Source organism: Manis pentadactyla, chromosome 9 (assembly GCF_030020395.1).
Source record: "Manis pentadactyla isolate mManPen7 chromosome 9, mManPen7.hap1, whole genome shotgun sequence".
Taxonomy (NCBI): domain Eukaryota; kingdom Metazoa; phylum Chordata; class Mammalia; order Pholidota; family Manidae; genus Manis; species Manis pentadactyla.
In genome coordinates, this window is record NC_080027.1 from 14,661,865 (window position 1) to 14,681,185 (window position 19,321).

The 19,321-nt window shown below is 54.3% G+C and overlaps 1 protein-coding gene and 1 long non-coding RNA gene across 4 annotated transcripts; one reads left to right on the forward strand and one right to left on the reverse strand.

Moving 5' to 3' along the window:
- Nucleotides 1-428: 428 nt before the first annotated feature.
- On the forward strand, nt 429-11,252 carry CHRM1 (cholinergic receptor muscarinic 1). Of its 3 annotated transcripts, XM_036926405.2 has the most exons (3): nt 430-1,027; nt 1,477-1,569; nt 8,264-11,252. In XM_036926405.2, the coding sequence occupies exon 3, from the start codon at nt 8,340-8,342 to the stop codon at nt 9,726-9,728; it is 1,389 nt and encodes a 462-aa protein (XP_036782300.1). In that variant the 5' UTR covers nt 430-1,027; nt 1,477-1,569; nt 8,264-8,339; the 3' UTR covers nt 9,729-11,252. The 3 variants fall into 3 exon arrangements, with proteins under 3 accessions (XP_036782314.1, XP_036782300.1, XP_036782307.1); XM_036926419.2 differs by lacking the exon at nt 1,477-1,569 and having other exon boundaries at nt 429-1,027; XM_036926412.2 differs by lacking the exons at nt 430-1,027; nt 1,477-1,569 and adding an exon at nt 7,098-7,219.
- Nucleotides 3,790-18,986, reverse strand: LOC130684804 (uncharacterized). Its single transcript, XR_008999157.1, has 3 exons — nt 18,412-18,986; nt 6,247-6,303; nt 3,790-5,854 (listed from the first exon to the last, which is right to left on the reverse strand). It is a non-coding gene; the product is annotated as an uncharacterized LOC130684804 (long non-coding RNA).
- Nucleotides 18,987-19,321: the final 335 nt, after the last annotated feature.

Consider the following 19,321-nt stretch of genomic DNA (forward strand, 5'->3'; position numbering starts at 1 on the left):
AGACCAACAGGGTGACACCTGTATTTACACAGGCTGCATAGTGAACATGGGTGCTCAGGGACACACATGTGCAGGGCACTCAGCAGCCCGTGGCTTGGGCACACAGTCCCCCCCTCATGCCCAAAACTCAGACACCTGTATACCCTCACACCCAGGCTACTCAGCCTGGACAGACACAAGAGCACACAGCACGGCGCACGGGCTAGTCTGCTCAGCCCCCAGGGCGGGTGCACCAGCCCTCTGGGTCCATTCCAACTTGGAGCCTCTCACGTGAGGCTCAATGTGTCATTTCCAAACAGAAGGAATCTAGCTCCATCGCAGCAGGGAGGAAGAGCAGAGAGTGGGGCTGGGTGGGTGGGTGGGTGGGCACGTGGGCATGTGCAGGGGACACGGCATGTGTGTGAGGGAAAGAGGCAATATGCATACCGGGGCGTGTGTGTTGGGGCGTGATGCACTCGGGTTGGGGGTTCTAAGGTTGGGTGGGGGAAGGAGATTGGGGAAACAGAGTGTGCCTTTGTGAGGGTGTGTGAGTGTGTGAGTGTGAGTGTGTGTGTGTGTGTGTGTGTGTGTGTGTGTGTGCGCGCCGCTGAGTCTGTGTGCAGTGGGTGTGGGTGTTTGTCTCTCTGTATCCGCCTTCTCTCCCGTTCTGGACTTCTAGCCTCCTAGGCTCATCTTCCTCATCTCTGACTCCCTCCCTCTTGGGCCTGGAACTGGGTGCCCTGCTCTAGGAGGGGGCCACGCTCCAGGACCTGGTCCAAACTGAGACGCTGCCTGAGGCTTCCCTCCAGCTCCCCCTCCCTTCCTTTCCTCCCTTCCCTCCCTCCCTCTCTTTCCCTTCCTCCCTCCCCCCCCACCCGGGCTGGCGTGCCAGGGGGTGGGACATGCCAATCACTGACTGTGCCTCTCCGGCTGCCAGCACAGGGCGCAGCTCCCCCCCAGAGCCAGGTGTTCGGGTCCCTGGAGACACCGCCAGCCCCCGTGGAGGCCGTGGGGCTGAGGACCCTACAGACCCCTCTCCGACCCCATGGTGAGTACATTTATGAGGGTTTGGGAGGGGCTTCTCCAAAGTGAGGGCAGGAGAAGCAGGGTCCTGGGGGCAAGACAGGGACCAGGACTAGAAGGAAACGAGGATGGACCCCAGAGAAAGGAAGGGCCAGGGAGGGGTCTAATGGCCAAGGGGTCTCTGTAGCACTGGACATTGACTGCTCTAAACACCCCACCTCCCAGCTTTGAATAGATAGACCTGTTGTTTTTCTGGGGTTCACCTAGCAGAGGAGATGGAGACCTCCATAGAAAACTGGACCCGGAGCCCAGAGGGATTTAGGTTACCATATAGCAGGCAGAGGCCCCAGAACCCCAGAAACAGAGTGGGAAGGGCAGGGAGACAGGGGCAGCCCTTGCCACCAGCACCCTGTGGGAGGTTGAGCCCCCCAAATTGGGATGCCAGTCCCAAAACCTCCTCCTCTCCTCCCTCAGGGAACCCTGAATCCCACCACCCCCATCCACCTTCAGCCCCACCAAGATGGACTGAACCAGGCTGCTGGCCAAATGGACAAGCCGGATGCCAAGGTGGGTGTCAGACCAGAAGCCAGCAAGGGACCAGGCCAAGAGCCCCAGGGGTCTCCAGGGACAAATGGCACATGGATGGCCATGGTGGCCAGGGAATGTGGCCCTGTGGGTACGGGGGCCCAGAGGCCCCTCCCTATGTCTGTAGTATCTTGGGCTCCTGCAGGGCAGGTCTCAGTCCTATATCCAGGTAATGCATGGATACTAACAAGCACCCATGCCAGGTACCCATTCTAGTACCCCCCCGGACTCCACAGTGTGGGGATGGGCTGGAGGCCAGGAGTTCTGATTCCTATAGAGTGGCCAGCTCCTGGGCTGGCAGCTGGGGGTGGGGGGTGGTCAGCTTTCATTGCGTTACTCAGACAAATGCTGCGTGGGGTTATCAGTGCTGTGGAGAGGGGTTCACCTCTTCCCACAAAACATACCTGTAGCTCCACCCAGACTAACCCAGGACCACCACTACCCACCCCACCCCCACCGCAACTGGCCGGAAGGAGTCAGACTGTCTCCTGCAGCCGGACAGCCTCTTGTCCCTGCGTAATCAGCTGCTCACTGAGCTGTCAGATGAGAGTTAGTTCTTTGCTCCCTGACCTCAACCACTAGGCAAGCCGTGATCGCTGCCACGATCCAGAAGGCAGGGGAGGAGATGGTGAATGCCGCTGTGGGAGAGGCGGCTCTCAGCTCCTTGGGTGGGGCCTGGAGGTCTGAGAACTGGATCCCAAAGTACCAAGAGGAGTCCAGAGTGTCAAGAAGGGGTTAGGCAGAGGTCACATCAGACCTGGAAAGGAGAAAGGAACCTCCCCTTATACAGATTGAGAGACTGAGGCTGACAAAGGGAACGGGACATGCTCATGGTCACAGAATGGGTATTTAGGGGTCCAGCTGGGCTCAGTCCCCATTCTCCTCACCCCCAGCATGGTGCTGTACTCCCACCCCCCTGAGCAGGTTGACGGGGTGGGGGAGCAGCTGGCTCTATGAGGCAGGAACTTGACTCCAGAGGGCGGGTGGGGAGAGGTGGGTGAATAGAGAGCTGGGTTTCTGCTCGACTGTGATGCCATGGTGATGCCTAGAAGGATGGGGGAGGGAGGGAGAGAGAAGAAAGGAAATGGGGAGGGGAGCGCAAGGAGTGGAGAGCAGGGGGCATGCGGAGAGAAGGATGAGGCGCAAAGCACTGCCAGGGGCCCCAGGCAGAGTGTGGTCTAGAGCGCAGCCTGCTAACGGCCAGGCTCCTGCGCGGTCCAGCTAAAGTCAGGCAACTGGTTAAAGTCCATCAACAGTGGGTGTATTTGGCAGTGGTTCTAGAGCCGACACTCCTCTTCCGGCTCAGCAGATCATTTATGAGCGTTTAACCGATGGCTGCTGCCCTCCCCAGGACTAGGTGGCACTCCCAGTGGTGACTGTTGAGCCTGAAAAAGTTACCAGTTGCATTTGTTTACCCCCCTTGCCAGGCATCAGAGGTGGAGTTCTGTACACCTTGAGTGGGTGCAGAGCTACCTCCAGAGAGAAGTTAAGCCCCGGGGGAAGAGAGCCACCTCTGACAGGCTGGCTTCCAGGTTAAGGCCCCCTGCAGAAGGGACCAGGCAGGAGACCCAGCAGCAGAGCACCCTGCACACTGCCCATGTGAGGCCCCGGTGCCCAGCCCCACTGCCCCCACCTCGTACCTCCTTCTCCCCAGTAGTGCCCGTTCTCCAGTCCAGGTTCTGCCAGGCCCAGAATCACAGGATGGCTCCTCTCCTCCCTCCCGTATCTCTTCCCCAGCACTCCTCATGCTCTGACCCCCCTTCTCCACGCCTTGGCCAGTGGTAAGAGTCAGCAAGCCTCGTGTTCCGGAATCCCTCTCCCCAGCCACCTCCCGGCCTCCCCCTTCCTCCCACCGGCCAGATCCCCAGCCCCCAGGGATTGGTCCAGGGCCCTGGCGGTCAAGAGTCTGGCCTGCGTGCTAGAGGCTCTGACCTCATCCCTTAACTCTTTGAGCCCAGGCTGGCTTTTTCCTCCCCCAGCACTGATGGGCACCACCCGAGGCCCCTCCCTGGCCCCTCACCTCTCAGCTTCTCAGCGGCAGGTGAGACAGGGTTGCTTTATCCATTTTACGGAGGAGGATGCTCTTGATCATTTTCCTCCCGTGCTCTCAAGCCAGGCAGGGGACCGGGCCTGGCACATGAGGGGGTGTGGGAACTGGAGAGGGCAGAGGGACCGTGCTGTGGGGCCGGTCCTGCCCCACAACAGGCTAATTCCTCATGGCCCTGTCCCTGAAGGCAAGCAGGAGGACCCCATGGACACATTCATGTGTTTATTCTGCAAATGTTTATAGAGCAACTATTATGTGCCAAGCCCTGGGACAAAGCAGTGAATGAGGCAGACACAGCGCCTACCCTGCCTCTCAGAGAGCTGCTGCTAGGGCTCCCGCTTCCCACTCCAGTGTCACCATACATCACACAGAGATGACAGACACTCTCACAGACAGGCCACATTCTAAAGGAAGGACTGATTCCTCACTATTGACTATTCATACTACAGTTTGGCAAGCTAGTTGAGGTGGGCAAGGAGGCTGTTGGGCCCCCCACCCCCACAAGAGCAGTTTGGAGTAGGGGCCCAGGAGGTTACACTCGAAGGAAGACTGCCTGGGTGCAAATCCTAGTTGCAAAGCTGATGAGCTATAAGGTCTTCAAAGTCTGAAAGCCTCAACTGCCCCTTTTGCAAACTGAGGATAATAGAACCTATTTCCAAGGAGTTGTAACAGGTCCATTAAGTTGTGCCTATAATGCTTAGAGCCGTGTCTGGTATATAGAAAGCAATCAGTAAATATCAGTTGCTATGATAACATTAATAATATTATTAAAAGCCTCCAGTAACCTTCATCAGGAAGCCACAGTCACAGGCAGAAAAGCATCTCCCTGCTCCCTTGCCACCTTCCCAGACCCCTCAGACGATGAGTCCCAACCCAGTCCCACAAAGGTATGAATGCACCCCGGCCCTTTCTTACCCTCACTCAGCAGTGCATGCGCCCTCACACACAGACAGCCTGCAGGTCACCAGGTTGGGACAGTTGCTTGCCCAAGGCCACTCAGTGAGGCAAGAGCACAGACAGGCCTTGAAGCCAGGCAGAGGCAGTGCCAAGGGCCTCCTTGGGGAGGCTTCCTCCACCCCTCTGCAATCCTCACAGACCGGTTGCCCCACCTCCAGGTTGTTTCCTCAGAAGATGCTATCCAAATACAGCTCCGAGCCCCCTTTCCTACCGATGGCTGCCCCTAAGCCCTCCCTTTGTAGAAATTCTGGAGCTGCTGCCAAACCCTGGCACCCTGACTCAGTCCAGGGGAATCAGCCACAATCACAGGAAGCCCAGTTCTTTCACAACCATCATCTTGCTGACCCCTCAGCAGCCTTGAACTAACAGAGGATTTCCCCCAGCCAAGAATTAAGGGGATTGTCCAAGATGACACAGCAGGGACAAGAGCAGGCTTCCGGGAAACTTCTCCTGAGCAGAACACTGTGTGAGAGAGGCTTGGGGAGGCCCCCCATGTCTGACTGTGGGGGAGAGGCCATCATTGCTGGCTCTGTTCATGGGCTACATTTTAGGGGCTCCAAAAGCCCAGCGGGTGGCAAGAATCAAGTTCCCCAGAACCTCTGCCCTTCTCCTTCCCCAGGCATCCCAGATGGGGGGCCTTAGCGCTCACAGCTCATGAGTGGGACATACAGGGGCTGGCCAAGTGGCAAGCACACAGGCCCACTGCTTCATGCGAAACCATCAGGGAATCACTTGGCCCTGAGCCTCAGTTTCTTCAACTCTGAAACAGAGATCAGGGCTCCCACACTGGGGTGTCCTCTCGATTAAACAAAATGATATCACACATCAAGTGCCTGCCACGCAGGAGGTAACTAATTGTGGTGGTTATCAATATGGTTATTAAAATGAGAGGATGGAAGGGACTTCCAGCCATTAAGGAGGGGGATTGCCAGCCTCTTCACTTCCAAGGACCACTTCCTGTAGGTCCCCCATTCTGAAAGCCTTTTTTAATTCATCAAAGCTCTAGCCAGCTTCCTGCAAGAGCTTGTGATAGGCAGAGGTTGCCATGTTCCCTCCATGAGTAGATGTCATTCCAACCCCAGCTGAGAGAATGTAGGTGAGCCTTCCGCCTCTGCAGCCTTGCCTCGAGGTCTTGCGTCCTTTCTGTTCAGAGTCAGATGTTGGTTTCAGGCCCTGTAAAATCTCCCCAGACTCCAGGCTGGTCCATCTCCTCCACTGTACAAAGAAGCCAGCTGGGGACCAGGGAGGGGCTGCACCTGGGGTCTGAGGGGGAAGAGCACAGTGAGAAGTGTCTGGGCTGTGGATCAGAATGAGGGGTCAGGAATAAGAAGAGAGAGGTGCTTAGGATGCTATTATCGCCAGCAGCTGGGGGATGCAGGGTGGCTGGGGAAGGAAAGGTAATTGCTGATGATCACACAGCTAGGAAGGGACCGCTTTGCAATTCATACCCAGGGCTGTGGTCCACACTGTAAAATTTAAAGGGGACATACATACACACACACACAAAAAAAAATTTCACTAATCAAGATAAACATATTATAATGTAACTTTTTAAAAATTCAAATTGGCAAACTATGGCCCTCGGGCCAACTATCAGTTTTTGTAAATAAAATTTCATTGGAGCAAACTGCTTGGGCTCAAATCCTGGTTCCTACCTTATCTGTGTGATCTTGTGCAAATTCTCATGCTCTTCTCAGCCTCAGCTTCTCCATCTGTAAAATGCAGAGAAGAACAATCTCTAGGGCACAGCACCCTGTCGAGATTGAATCTGATAATGCACATAAGCTGCTGGCACTCAGGAAGCACTAAATAACAACAATGATCACTATTATTATTAGTTGCTGTCATAATATTAAAAATTTTTAATCAAAGAAGCAGCCATTCAGACAGGAGGGAGCCCTCACTGCTACGCATGCTAAGAGTCAATGGGAGCCTCATGTTCACCAGGTGCCAGGGCTGTTCCAAGTGCTCTACCTCTATTGACTCATTTAAGCCACACAATAATTCCTTGATTGATTAGCTAGGGACTAGGTTTTCCCACTTCTTCAGTTGAGGAAACTGAGGCACACAGCAGCGACATCACTAGCAGAAATCACACACCCAGTAAGTGGTGTCACCTGGATTCAAATGCAGACAGTCTGGCCCGAGTCCAGGTCCTTCCACTGTGATGTGACACCTGCCCCATCATGTGCAATCCGTCCCAGACACACAAGCACCTCCTGACAGTTCTCGCTCCTGCTGTCACACTGTGAACTGCCTGCCCTGAGAGTTGCTCTCATACACCAACAGTTTAGACAAGCAACGGAGATGCCCTCAGCCACACACACTCTGGGCACACGTCATCACAGCCACACACCACTGAGGCTATGCGCCACACATTGAACCCCTCACCGGCACAGGGCCTAGTCTTTTTCTCACAGACCAGGTCCCAAGGACCCAGACCAGGCATGGTGGGCTCTTCCCAACGTCTCTCCGTGGAATTTATCCAACACTACAGCCCCTCAAGCCACAGCTGCAGGTAGGAAGAGACCCCAATCTCTTCAATGGACAGACAAATGCCTGAGGCCCAGAACAGAGGGACCAGCCCAAACACACAGCTGGGAGGCCACGGCTGAGCTGTGGGGCCAGGTAGGTTGCTAACAGTCTTGGCTCTTCCCATACCCACCCTTAGTGCCAGCTTTGAGAAAAGCCTGGAGGATCTTCCCATTCCCCTTGCTGCCTCCCCGCTCAGTTTGGGTCTGGGAACAGAATGGGGAGATGGAGAGGGCCTCCCACACCCCATCTGGGCTAGACCCCCACTTATCTGGGAGCTGAGGCCCTCGCCCCCACTATCTGCTTTCACCGCAGACCTTCTACCATCAGGCAAGTGAACAGGCTTAGCACAGCTTTCCCTGCTGCCCTCATACAGGGTCTGATCCAGCTCCAAACACTGCCCTCTTTTCTCTCTCTCTCCCAAACATATGCAGAGAAAAATGTGCAGACACGTACTCACAGATATCTCTTTCCCCTTATCTTCCCTAGAGTCCTCCCCTGCCTCCCCATCTCTCCTAATTTGATGGAAGTATCCCCCTGGAGCTCCACATGCCCAGAGAGAGGGAGGGAAATGGGGGTTCTACGCACGCTCACCACCTGTGTCACTGTGGCCAGGCCTGTCACTGCCCGGAGCCACAGTTGCATCGGTGAAATGGGGCTCATAAGTGACTTTCCTTCTAGAGACATACAACAGTCAAATTAGATAATTCAGTTAAGTGGTTAGCACTGTGCCTCCAGGTAGTAACTACTCGGTAAATGAAAGCTCTAATAAATTGAGTGAAATGCTTTGAAATTTGGGCAATATTGTATACAAAGCGAGTCTCCTAACTCCTGGCATATGAGCTAAGCAAGACAGGAATTAGGAGCAATTTCCCAATGAGAAAATTGAGGCTCAGAGTCCGAACGGTGAAGCTGGAATGAGGACTCAGATCGCTGGATTCCAAAGACCCCCCTCCCCCCAATGCTGCTGGCAAATCTGGGAAAGTGCATTATAAACAACTGTGTGTGGCCCCCGGTAAGGGAGGGGCATGCCCTCTTGCTGAAGCTCTGAGAGGGCAGAGGCTGTTTTCCCAGCACCCTCCGCTCTGGCTATCAGAGACGACCAGCAGCCCAACCAAAGGCCGTGTCCTCTCTTTTCAGGTGATGACTTTCCCCTGACGAAGCCCTGTAGTGTAACTAGAGGAAGGGACTGTCCCTCTAGTCCCACCTGGCCGCCATGAATACCTCGGCCCCCCCTGCCGTCAGCCCCAACATCACCGTTCTGGCCCCAGGAAAGGGTCCCTGGCAAGTGGCCTTCATTGGGATCACCACGGGCCTGCTGTCACTGGCCACAGTGACAGGTAACCTGCTGGTGCTCATCTCCTTCAAGGTCAACACGGAGCTCAAGACAGTCAACAACTACTTCCTGCTCAGCCTGGCCTGTGCCGACCTCATCATCGGCACCTTCTCCATGAACCTCTACACCACGTACCTGCTTATGGGCCACTGGGCTCTGGGCACACTGGCCTGCGACCTCTGGCTGGCTCTGGACTACGTGGCCAGCAATGCCTCGGTCATGAACCTGCTGCTCATCAGCTTTGACCGCTACTTCTCCGTGACCCGGCCCCTGAGCTACCGTGCCAAGCGCACGCCCCGCCGGGCAGCCCTGATGATCGGCCTGGCCTGGCTGGTGTCGTTCGTTCTCTGGGCGCCCGCCATCCTCTTCTGGCAGTACCTGGTAGGGGAGCGGACGGTGTTGGCCGGGCAGTGCTACATCCAGTTCCTCTCCCAGCCCATCATCACCTTTGGCACGGCCATGGCCGCCTTCTACCTCCCCGTCACGGTCATGTGCACACTGTACTGGCGCATCTACCGGGAGACGGAGAACCGGGCCCGGGAGCTGGCCGCCCTGCAGGGCTGCGAGACGCCGGGTCAGGGCGGGGGCAGTAGTAGCAGCTCCGAGCGGTCCCAGCCGGGGGCCGAGGGCTCCCCGGGGACCCCCCCCGGGCGCTGCTGTCGCTGTTGCCGGGCCCCCAAGCTCCTCCAGGCCTACAGCTGGAAAGAGGACGAGGAAGAGGAGGAAGGCTCCATGGAGTCCCTCACATCCTCGGAGGGGGAGGAGCCTGGCTCCGAGGTGGTGATCAAGATGCCTATGGTGGACCCCGAGGTGCAGGCGCAGGCCCCAGCCAAGCAGCCGCCCCGGAGCTCCCCAAATACAGTCAAGAGGCCAACCCGGAAAGGGCGCGATCGGGCGGGCAAGGGCCAGAAGCCCCGTGGGAAGGAGCAGCTGGCCAAGAGGAAGACCTTCTCACTGGTGAAGGAGAAGAAGGCGGCTCGGACCCTGAGCGCCATCCTTCTGGCATTCATCCTCACCTGGACACCGTACAACATCATGGTGCTGGTGTCCACTTTCTGCAAGGACTGTGTTCCCGGGGCCCTGTGGGAGCTGGGCTACTGGCTGTGCTACGTCAACAGCACCATCAACCCCATGTGCTACGCACTCTGCAACAAAGCCTTCCGGGACACCTTCCGCCTGCTGCTGCTCTGCCGCTGGGACAAGCGTCGCTGGCGCAAAATCCCCAAGCGCCCTGGCTCTGTGCACCGCACCCCCTCCCGTCAATGCTGATGGCCCCTCACCTGCATCCCTCCACCCTAGTCCCTGGGAGAGCCGGGCAGAAAGGGGGCAGGGGCTGTGACCTCGGACCCCGGGCCCTGCAGAGTCCTCACCAAGCCTCCCAGGCCTCTAGGTCACCTTCCTGGACAGCCCAGAGAGACCCTGCCAACTTTCCAAACTTTGCTATTCCCAGGCAGGGAGTGGACCTGGGGAACTGGTTTTTCCGTTCCTACTGGGTGGGAATGGGCTCTTCACGAGGGAGAAAGCTAGGGGAGGAGGTCCAGCCTTCGGATTCCTTGTCTGAGTTTTGGCCGGAAGTCTGTTGGGAGCCAGCAGGCCCGGCGGGGAGAAAGTTTTAACATTTCAGTCATCCTTGGCCAGGACTGGCCTGGATTGCGGTGGGAGATGGCTCCCCCTAGCGCCACAGCAGGACACTGACACTAACCACGGAGAGGAAAGCTTGGCTCAAAGGGGGAGGAGCATCGCAGCCCCAATCCCTCCACAGGCATAGCCCACTCTTCTGGGTCCTTGGCCCACCATCCAGCGGTTTCTAGCCTCCGAACAAATGTCCCCAAGAGCGTCCCAATGTGGACGATCCCCAAGGCAAATGTCCAAACATCAGCAGGACAATGACACCATGATGGACCAGCTAGTCACACATCAAGTCCAAGGCAGCAGCAGGACTAGGCGCCAGGTGTCCTGACCATCCCACTACGTCGTTTCCCTGGGAGTGGGGGCGTGGTGCCTGCTGCCCAGCTGCACACCTATAGCCCTGCCCCAGAGAAACCCTCAGTCCTTCCCTCCCTGGTGTATAGCCTCCACCTGGGTAGATCTGCTGCCTGCAGATTTGGCCAGGTCTCCGCATGCTGCCTGCCTCTGGCCCCGCCTCACACAGGCCCGGCCCAGCCAACAGGTTCTCTCCTGTGAGCTCCTAAATCCAACCCGTGCATGGCTTCCCAGCCACCCTCATCTCCAGGCCCAGCCTGGACCCAGATGTTCTTTCCTTCCTACCTCAGCAAGTGCTGAGTCTGTGAATAAAGCCACATAACCAACGGGTGCTACAGGACCTTCTTCCCTATGTTGGATCAAGGACCTGGTCTTAGGCCAGGGCAGGATGGGGCAGGATGGGGCAGGGAGGGCCAAGTACTGCGATAGGTGAGCCACTGCCCGAGGGTCTTCCCAGGAGGGAAACACTGAGTGGCTGGATCTACTGGGTCCTGTGGGCCCCCGTGCTGCAGGGCCCCTGGCTCGGGTGAGTAGGACTGTAATGGGCAGACCTGGCTACGGGAAGTAGGGGGCTAGGAGAAGTAAACTGCCCCTGCACATAGCCCAGCATATTCGCTATCAGCTTTGCCATAGGAGGCCTTGTTATTTCCATAGAGAACAGAACTGCTCCAAAGCCCCATTTACAGATGGGGAGACTAAGGCCCAGGGATCCAGGAGGATTGTTCAGGACAGTTCAAGGTTACCCCACAAAGTAACACCCAGGCTTCCAGGCAGTTCTCAGTCTCCTGACCCTTGGATTGTGGACCCAGGCCAAAACACTCCACAAAGGTGACTCGCACCCAGGTTTTAAGGCACATCATTGGTGTGGGAGCCTCAAAGCCTAAAGCAAAGGAAATCTAGAGAGGTTAATTCCACTGTATAGGGCTCAAAGCCTAAAGCAAAGGAAATCTAGAGAGGTTAATTCCACTGTATAGGGTAATGGCTGTCAAGTGGGGGTCAAAGCTCAAATCAGGAACAGAGCAAGCAGTTCACACTTGTCCCTTGTTCCGAGCACAGGTCCTACCCGCCATGGCCCCTCACCACACTGCCTTAGGCGAGGCGCTTATTCTCAGTGTCCTCTTCTCTGAAAGGGGAATGAGCCCTGGAGGAAGAGTTGAGAGGACGAGACAGACCATAAGGAAAGCCCCTCAGTGTCTCTCTCATCAGCGTTACGGCAGGACAAGGCTGCTCAAAGGTAAAAGCCAGAAACCAAGTCTAGCTTCAGACCCATACCTTTCCCTACACCCCCAGCCTGGGCTTTAAAGAGTCTAGAGTTCCATCCTCCCAACCCTGGGAGAAGAAACAGGGTATAGAGAAGGGGGGTTCGGGGAGCAAGTCTGGGTGGGGGAAGGTGTGCAATCCAGGAAGGCCTCTCAGAGATGGGATCTGTGCCCTGCAAGCCTCTGAAACAAGACTCCAGCAGATCCAGCTGACAGAAGGAGGAGGAAATGGCTTGAGCCCTACGCGAGAGGGTGGCAGGACAGGGCATCCGTCCACCCCAAACACCCTCCAGCCCTGAGGGAGTCCTTCTTGGCCCCAGAAACAAGGGCTGTTTCGGTGCCTGAACAGGAAGTAGGGAAAGAATGAGGCGGCTTTGTGAGTGCCTCCTCCTCTCTCTACCAGGTTGGAGCAGGCCTAGAGAAGGGGCACCAGTTAGGGGTCTCTCGCCTCCCGCCTGCCCCCCCCAGCCCCCTGTATTCCCCTCCTATCACTTTAGCACTGTCTTCGGGCAATCGAGGGAATAGCCCTGCCAAGAAACGGCACTTAGAACCTGCCTGGCCTGCCTCCTTGCAAACAGGACCTTAGGACAAATGATAGAGTCCATGGCTCCTGCCCCCACACCTCGGCAGGAGCCCAAGGCCCCGGAAGGATCGGCTCCCTTGGCTACTGCTGCTCTCAACCTGCAGAGGCAAGCCCTGCCCCTCTCCATATGCCAACCTCACCAGACAGCTAGATGGAAGAGGGCAGACTGGGCATGTAGGGACAACCCCACCACCTCTGGATGCCTCCTCAGGCCTTTTGAAATCCTCGGTTTCATTTTTTAGAGCCTGGCTCTGATTTTACAGAACTGATGTTGATCCAGCTGGACATTCAGACAGGTACCAGCTCACCTTTACAGCACGAAAGGCTTTTGAACGCCAGGTGCCCCACAGCAGCCTCGGGCTCTAAAGCGTTTGAGGGGATATTCTCAGCATGTTTGATAACACACACAAACCACATAACTCCAGGCATCAAACCATCACACAAAAGAGGCCAGAAAACTGCTGTCGCTCTTCCCTCCGGCCCTGTGTTCCCCTGCCCAGCAGTTACTGTCCCTCCGGGCATCCTGGCCTGGCTAGCTCCACTGTTCACACAGAGCTCAACCCAGAGATCCAGGAATCGTCTTAGTCCCCTCCTTCTCTTCACTCCTCATAGGCAGTCAGTCTACCTCCTGAATAGTTGACAAATGTATCCAGTGTTCCCCATCCCCATGGTTACTATCCTCGTCTGAAACACTACAATAGCCCTTAATCCAGGGGTTAGCAAACTTTTTTTTAAAGGGCCAGACAGTAAATATTTCAGGTTCTGTGGGCCAAGAGGCAACATGAAGGATATTACATAGGTACTTAATGTCTTATATTACCTTGTTTCACAACTATTCAACCCTGCCATTGTAGGCAAAGCAGCCATAAACAATACATAAGTGAATGAACATGGCTGTGTCCAATAAAACTTTGAATTTCGCTAAGACTTGAATGTCATATGACTTTGACATGTCACAAAATATTCTTCTTTTGATTTTTCAGTGTTTAAAAATGCAAAACCCATTCTTAGCTCACAGTGGGCACAAAAACAGGCCCACCAGGTGTCATTTGCTAACCTCTACCTTAATTGGTCCCATTCCTGTCCATTCGCCATTCTTTAGCCAAAGTGATTTCACCAAAACATAGATCCCATGCTGTCAGTCCCCTGCTAACTACTAGCCCATGGATTGAGATAAAAATGCAAGCTCCTTAGCCTCCACCAGCCTTCTATTCAGCCCTACTTAAATAGGTGACCTCTCACACCACTGATCCTAGTCCCACCCTCTGGAATTCTTGGGGTGCTCACACAGGCCTCAAGTCCACTCCATGCTTTTAAATCCTTCCATTTCCTCTGCCTGGAATATTCTTGTCCTACTAACAGGAAAAGAACTCTACTCACTAAATGTCTGACTCCAGATGTTTTGGGGGTTGTTGTTTTTCCACACCAACAAATTCTCCAATACCAGCTGGGTGTCCAAAAATTCAATTCTGACACTATCTAAATGGAGTTAATGTCAGACCCCACAGTTTAACAGCTCAGTGCCACAGGACTGTCCCTACTTCAGACACCAGTTGTAAGTAGTGGGTCCTGAGGTGGGTTACCCACGCTTCTGTCTGATTTGGCTACAACTTGAGGGTTCCCACAACCCCCTCCTCAGGTTCAATGCTTTGTTCACAGAGCCCAGGGAAAAACATTAACTGGTTATGTAAAGGATATGATAAAGGACGCAGATGAAGGGGCACACAGGACAGGGGCAGGGAGGGTCCCACGCCTCGGAGCTTCTGTACCCATGGAGTTGGTGTGCGTCACCCTCCCAGCCCATGGATGTGTTCACCAAACTGGAAGCTCCCAGAACCCCCTACTTTAGGGATTTTTATGGCAGCTTCATCATGTAGGAATGATAAATTATAAACTCAGTTGCTAGCCCCTCTTGCCTTTCTGGAGGATGAGGGGTGGGGCTAAAAAGTCCAAGCATCTAATGATGGCCTGGTCTTTCTGATGACCACCCCCACCATGAAGCTATCCAGGAGCCAACAAGAGCCCCTCATTAGAAGATACTCCTATCTGTCTCCCAGGAAATTCCAAGGGATTCAGGAGCTCTGTGTCAGGAACTGGGATCAGGGATCAAAGACCAAACACTGGAACAGAAGATGCTCCTAACACCCTTATCACTCGGGAAATTACAAAGCAAGCATTTGGGAGCCCCAGTTTGTGAACTTGAACAAATCACTCCATTATTCCAAGTCTCAGTTTCCTCATCTGTAAAAAGGATAATTGTGCTGGGCTGTCATACACTGAACTGCCCTTCCCCAGCACCTGTGGCCTCCACCTTCCCTTTCTCTGCTCCTGTGCCTCTGCCCAGCCAAGCGCAGGGGGTGCGCACGTAGACCACGGCCCCTCAGGATCAGTAAAGTACCAGGGACATTGTCTGTGACATAGTAGACATTAAAGAATCATTATTATATTACATTTTTGCTGTCTTGGGCAACTGGGAACCAGACTGGAAGCCCATCAGCTTCTCTGACTCCTGTTTTCTTCCCCTCTGATTGAGGACAAACTCTCTTTGTGACTCTTGAAAATCCCTCAAGATGGATGTTATTATCTCTATCTGTGACTTCCTAAGAAATAGATATTTGGTCTTTGTCCCCAGTTCCTGACACTGAGCTTCTAAACCCTTGGACTTCTGGAGGGAGAGAGCATCCTGTCCTTCACGATAGGCCCCTTACAACTACACCTGAGTTGATGGTAATGAGATGAGATTTTGCAGGGGAGGTGGGGGTATCATCCTAGATAGCATCAGGATGGGCGCTGGTTGCCAGAGGAACCAACTGGGGGAATTGGGGGTTGGAACTTCCAGCCCCACCCCTGACCTGGGGGAAGGAAGAAGAGCTGCAGGATAAGTTGATCACTAATGGCCAATGATTTAATTCATCATGCCTACATAATGGAACCTCCATAAAACTCCTGAATGATGGAGTTTGGGGTTCAGAGAGCTTCCAGGCTAGGGAACACAACAGGGTGATCGGAGGGTGTTGTGCGCCGACAGGGTGTGGAAACCCTGTGTGCACCTTCGCTCCCTCAAACTTTGCCCCACTCGTCTCTTCCATCTGTCTGCTCCAGAATTGCATCCTTTGTAATAAACTGGCAACAGTAAGGCCCTTTCCTGAGTTCTGGGCATGGTCCTAGAGAACTCTCGAACCTGAGGAGAGCATTATGGGAACCCCCTGCATTTATTTATGGCCAGTCGGACAGTAGTACTGTTGTCAGGAAATCCAATCGAGGGGGATCTCCTGGCACCCTAGGTGGGACCTCAACCCAGGAAAGGGTTCATGACTTTGACAGAGAAAGAATTCACAAGCAGGTCAAGCAGGTACAACCAAAGAGTAGTTGAATAAAGCAAAAGTACACACTCAAGGAGGGGGTGCGCGCGGGCTCGGGCTGGGTGGCCTTATAGCTGGAGTCTGAGCAGGGGGTGGAATATTCATCAGTGTTTTCTGGGAATAGGCAGGGGATTTCCAGGAAATAGGGTGGACTCCCTCTTTTTGTCCTTAAATGGTCTGCCTCCCAACTGTCATGGGGCCAAGCTGGTGGGATATTTCATATGGTAATGAGCATATAATGCACTTTGAGGTGAAGTCAGGGTCAACTTCTCCTCCATGTTGGAAACAGTTGGTCTTGGCAGGTCTTTTATCTATACCCTCACTCCCCACATCCTGCCAGAACAGTTTACACAGGATGTTTAGAATATAAACAAGCACCTAACCAAATGTAAACACCGGCCAAAGTCCCCAGCCCCCTCCCTGCTCACGTTTGCTAATCTACCTACTGTAACAGTACCTGTGACAACCTGGGACTTCCAACTGGCATCTCTAATGGAGGCAGTTTTATGGGACTGAGCCCTTCCTTAGCTTGTGGGGTCTGATGCTGACTCCAGGTAGATAGGGTCAGAAGTGACCCACTCAGTGTCAGAATCAGAGAATCAGTTGGTGTGAGAAAAAAAAACCCACACATTTGATGTCAGAGGTACTGTAGTAAAAACAGTTCAGATCATCTCAGAGATGAAGAAAGTGAGGTTAATAAGTTTCAACAGGGATAGAACCAGGAGTCCATCCCAAATGAGCTCCAAGCCCATGCTGTTCTCTTAATCCAGCTGCCACACAGGCTGGGTGACTCATTCAACTTAGCAGTGCCAGTGTCATGACCTCTTCAGCCATGGGGACCTCGCCCTGTACCCCACATCAGCTGCATCCGAAGGCCTCACCCGCTGCCTCGTGGGGAGTGTCACTCACTCTCCCGCCTCACCCCACTCCAGTCCTCTTTCTCCCAGTCCTTCAGCCTCCTCCCTGCCATCACTCTTGCCGCCATGAGAAACCTGAACTCTGCACTCCTTCACCCATAACACAAGTATCCAGAGAACCCAGGCCCTGGCTTCCACTGCCAATCCACCACCCTGGATCAGCCCCACCAGCCTTCTCCTCCGACCCTACACATGGGCTGTCAAGCGCTGCTGGGAAGCATTCCTGATACTTCACAGATTGGCACCAGAACAAATGCAAGGTTCCTGACCTCAGCCAGTGTGCCCCCTGGTACTATCTGAGTGTCCCTATACTTGGCCTCAGGCAGCGCCCAGGCCTTATTCCCCGAGGTGTTCTCACCTCTCACTTCTCTCCTGACCTCCTGGGGGCAAACTGAAATGAGACAAGACTCCAACCCTTTGTTTAAGAAACCTTGCAGTCCCAGGGATTATTTTCACTCTTGCACGTGGGAGAACAGGGATGTGCCAATGCTCCCCTCTGGCTTAACAAAAAACCCGCAGGTATTTATACCTTCTACAAAACAGAGGTGTCAATTTAAATATTATTGTCAAGGCAATGCATTATTAAGGAAGACAAGCAATCAGAATTCTAAGCTTTTTAAAAGTTAAAGGTTACTTTCACAGGACAAAGCAACAGCCTCTTAAATTTGATTGTCTAAGAAGATTCCCTTGTTAGAAGTAACATTTGCAAGGATGATCTTATGATGCAGAAAAGAAACTGCTTTTATTTCTGTGGCTTCTGAAGAAGACAGAATAGTTTCTTTTTATCACACTGAGGGTTTTGGGGTTTGGGGTTTTTGTTTTCTTTTAGTTTGGGTTGGGTTTTTTGGTCACGACCAGTTAGAAGGACCTGGAGTTTTCAAAGCCAAGCGCTGAAATTCCATTAGCGAGCACCAAGAGCAACAAAGGCACGTCTGACGTGGGTTGTTCACGCTGCTGGCAATCCATCCACGTTTCCCTCAGACACTGGCCCTACCCTTCCTCCACGTCAGGGCTCGTCCAGCTTGACTGTGCACGAGTCACCTGTTCTAGAAAGCAGATTCAGATTCTGGCTCAATAGGGCTGGGGTGGGCCTGAGACTCTGCATTTCTAGCAGAGGTGCTGTGGCTGCTCCTGGTCCCCAGACACCGGATAGGGAGGTCCTGGATGTTTGCTCATACTCCCTCTCCTCTCCTCAAACCTCCAAATCTTGGGAGACCTCGATCCTCACTCTCAGCTGATAGCCTTGCTGGCTGTTTCACTGAGAAAATAAAAGCCGTCCGTGGGTGGGATTCCATGAGCTCCCACCTGACCTGCCCACCAACTGTACACTCACATGCCTGGCCTTCTCTGACCAGCTCCCTGTGAAGCCAGCCCTCCTCCCCAGTCCCTGCAGGATTCCCAGCCTCTCTCCCAGCCTTAAGGCGTGCATCCAGCAGGGCCCGGCTCCCTGAGTTCCCGTCTCTACTGAAGCAAATATGCCATTATCCCTTCCCATCTTAAGGCAACAAAAGCCTTTCAGCCCCACCCTTCATCCCCCAGCCATTGTCTCATTTTTTCTCTCCCTAAACAACTACACTGTCTATAGTGACGGACTCCAAATTCTCCCTAAACCCCTCCTGGGGGGCTTTTGCCCCAGCTTCAACCTAAACTGCTCGTCAAGGTCACCAAAGACCTCCATGCTGATAGACCCCACCCCAAACTTCTGTCCTTCACTTTGGCCACCAGCAGCATCCGGCAGGACTGACCATTTCCTCCCTGCTTGCCCTCCATGCCCGCCCCGTCCCGCCTACCTCACTGCCCCCTTCTCAGTCCCTTCATTCCTTCCACCTCTGAAGGGCTGGCGCTTACCCCTCGCTCCTCTTCTCTTCCCTCTTTACACTCACACTCCTGGTCACCGCCTGTCATCCAGTGGCTTTAAATGCCACCTATATGCACAACTCCAAATTCACGTCTCTAGCCCAGCTCTTTGCATGAATGCCAGAACAGTATGTCCAGCTAACATCCTGACATTTCCACTTTGATATCCAAGAGGCTGCAGAGTCAGAAACGGGCACCCCTCCAGTGCAGTTACATTACCACGGTGTGTCACTTGGCAGTTGGACAGAGCCCTCTCCCCTTCCTGCCTGGACTTAAGATGGGCAGGGCACTGCAAGTGAAGCGCATTCTGAATTTCAACATCACTCACACCTCACTGCCCGCAGCTGTGCCCAACCACATGCGCCCCGGCAGGCAGTAGGCTCCTGGGCTGTTCCAGTTCAAAGACGGCTGTGCTTCCTGCTGCTTGGCACTTGCTTCCTACCCACTTTCTAAGTGTAGCCCTGCCTCCTCCTGGCAGTTCCTGATGGCCTTTCAGTAAATTACTTTGCTGCCAACAAAACCAGGAACTCCAGCTGATATACCACCTAGAAACTTGTACAAACCCCTCCCACCCTTAAAATTAGGGACATCCACGTCCCTACCATGCCCTGGAAGTGCTCTGGGGGACTACCAGAGGACCACCGTGACCTCCTCGCCACCACACCGAAGGCCACCCAGGACAGCTTTGCTCTGACACCTGCCTTGTTTCTCTTGCTTGCTGTCCCATCCCCACCCCCAGCGTGCCTTCTCTTCCGCCCTCCCTCCTTCTGGGTCACTCTTCCACTGTCTGTCGGTAAATGCTGCCAGTCCTCAGGGCTCCAACCTCCCCCCTCTGCCCTCCTCACCCACACTCACCAGGGCATCATTTACACTCAGGGTGTGAACCCCTCTGCCCGCCGAC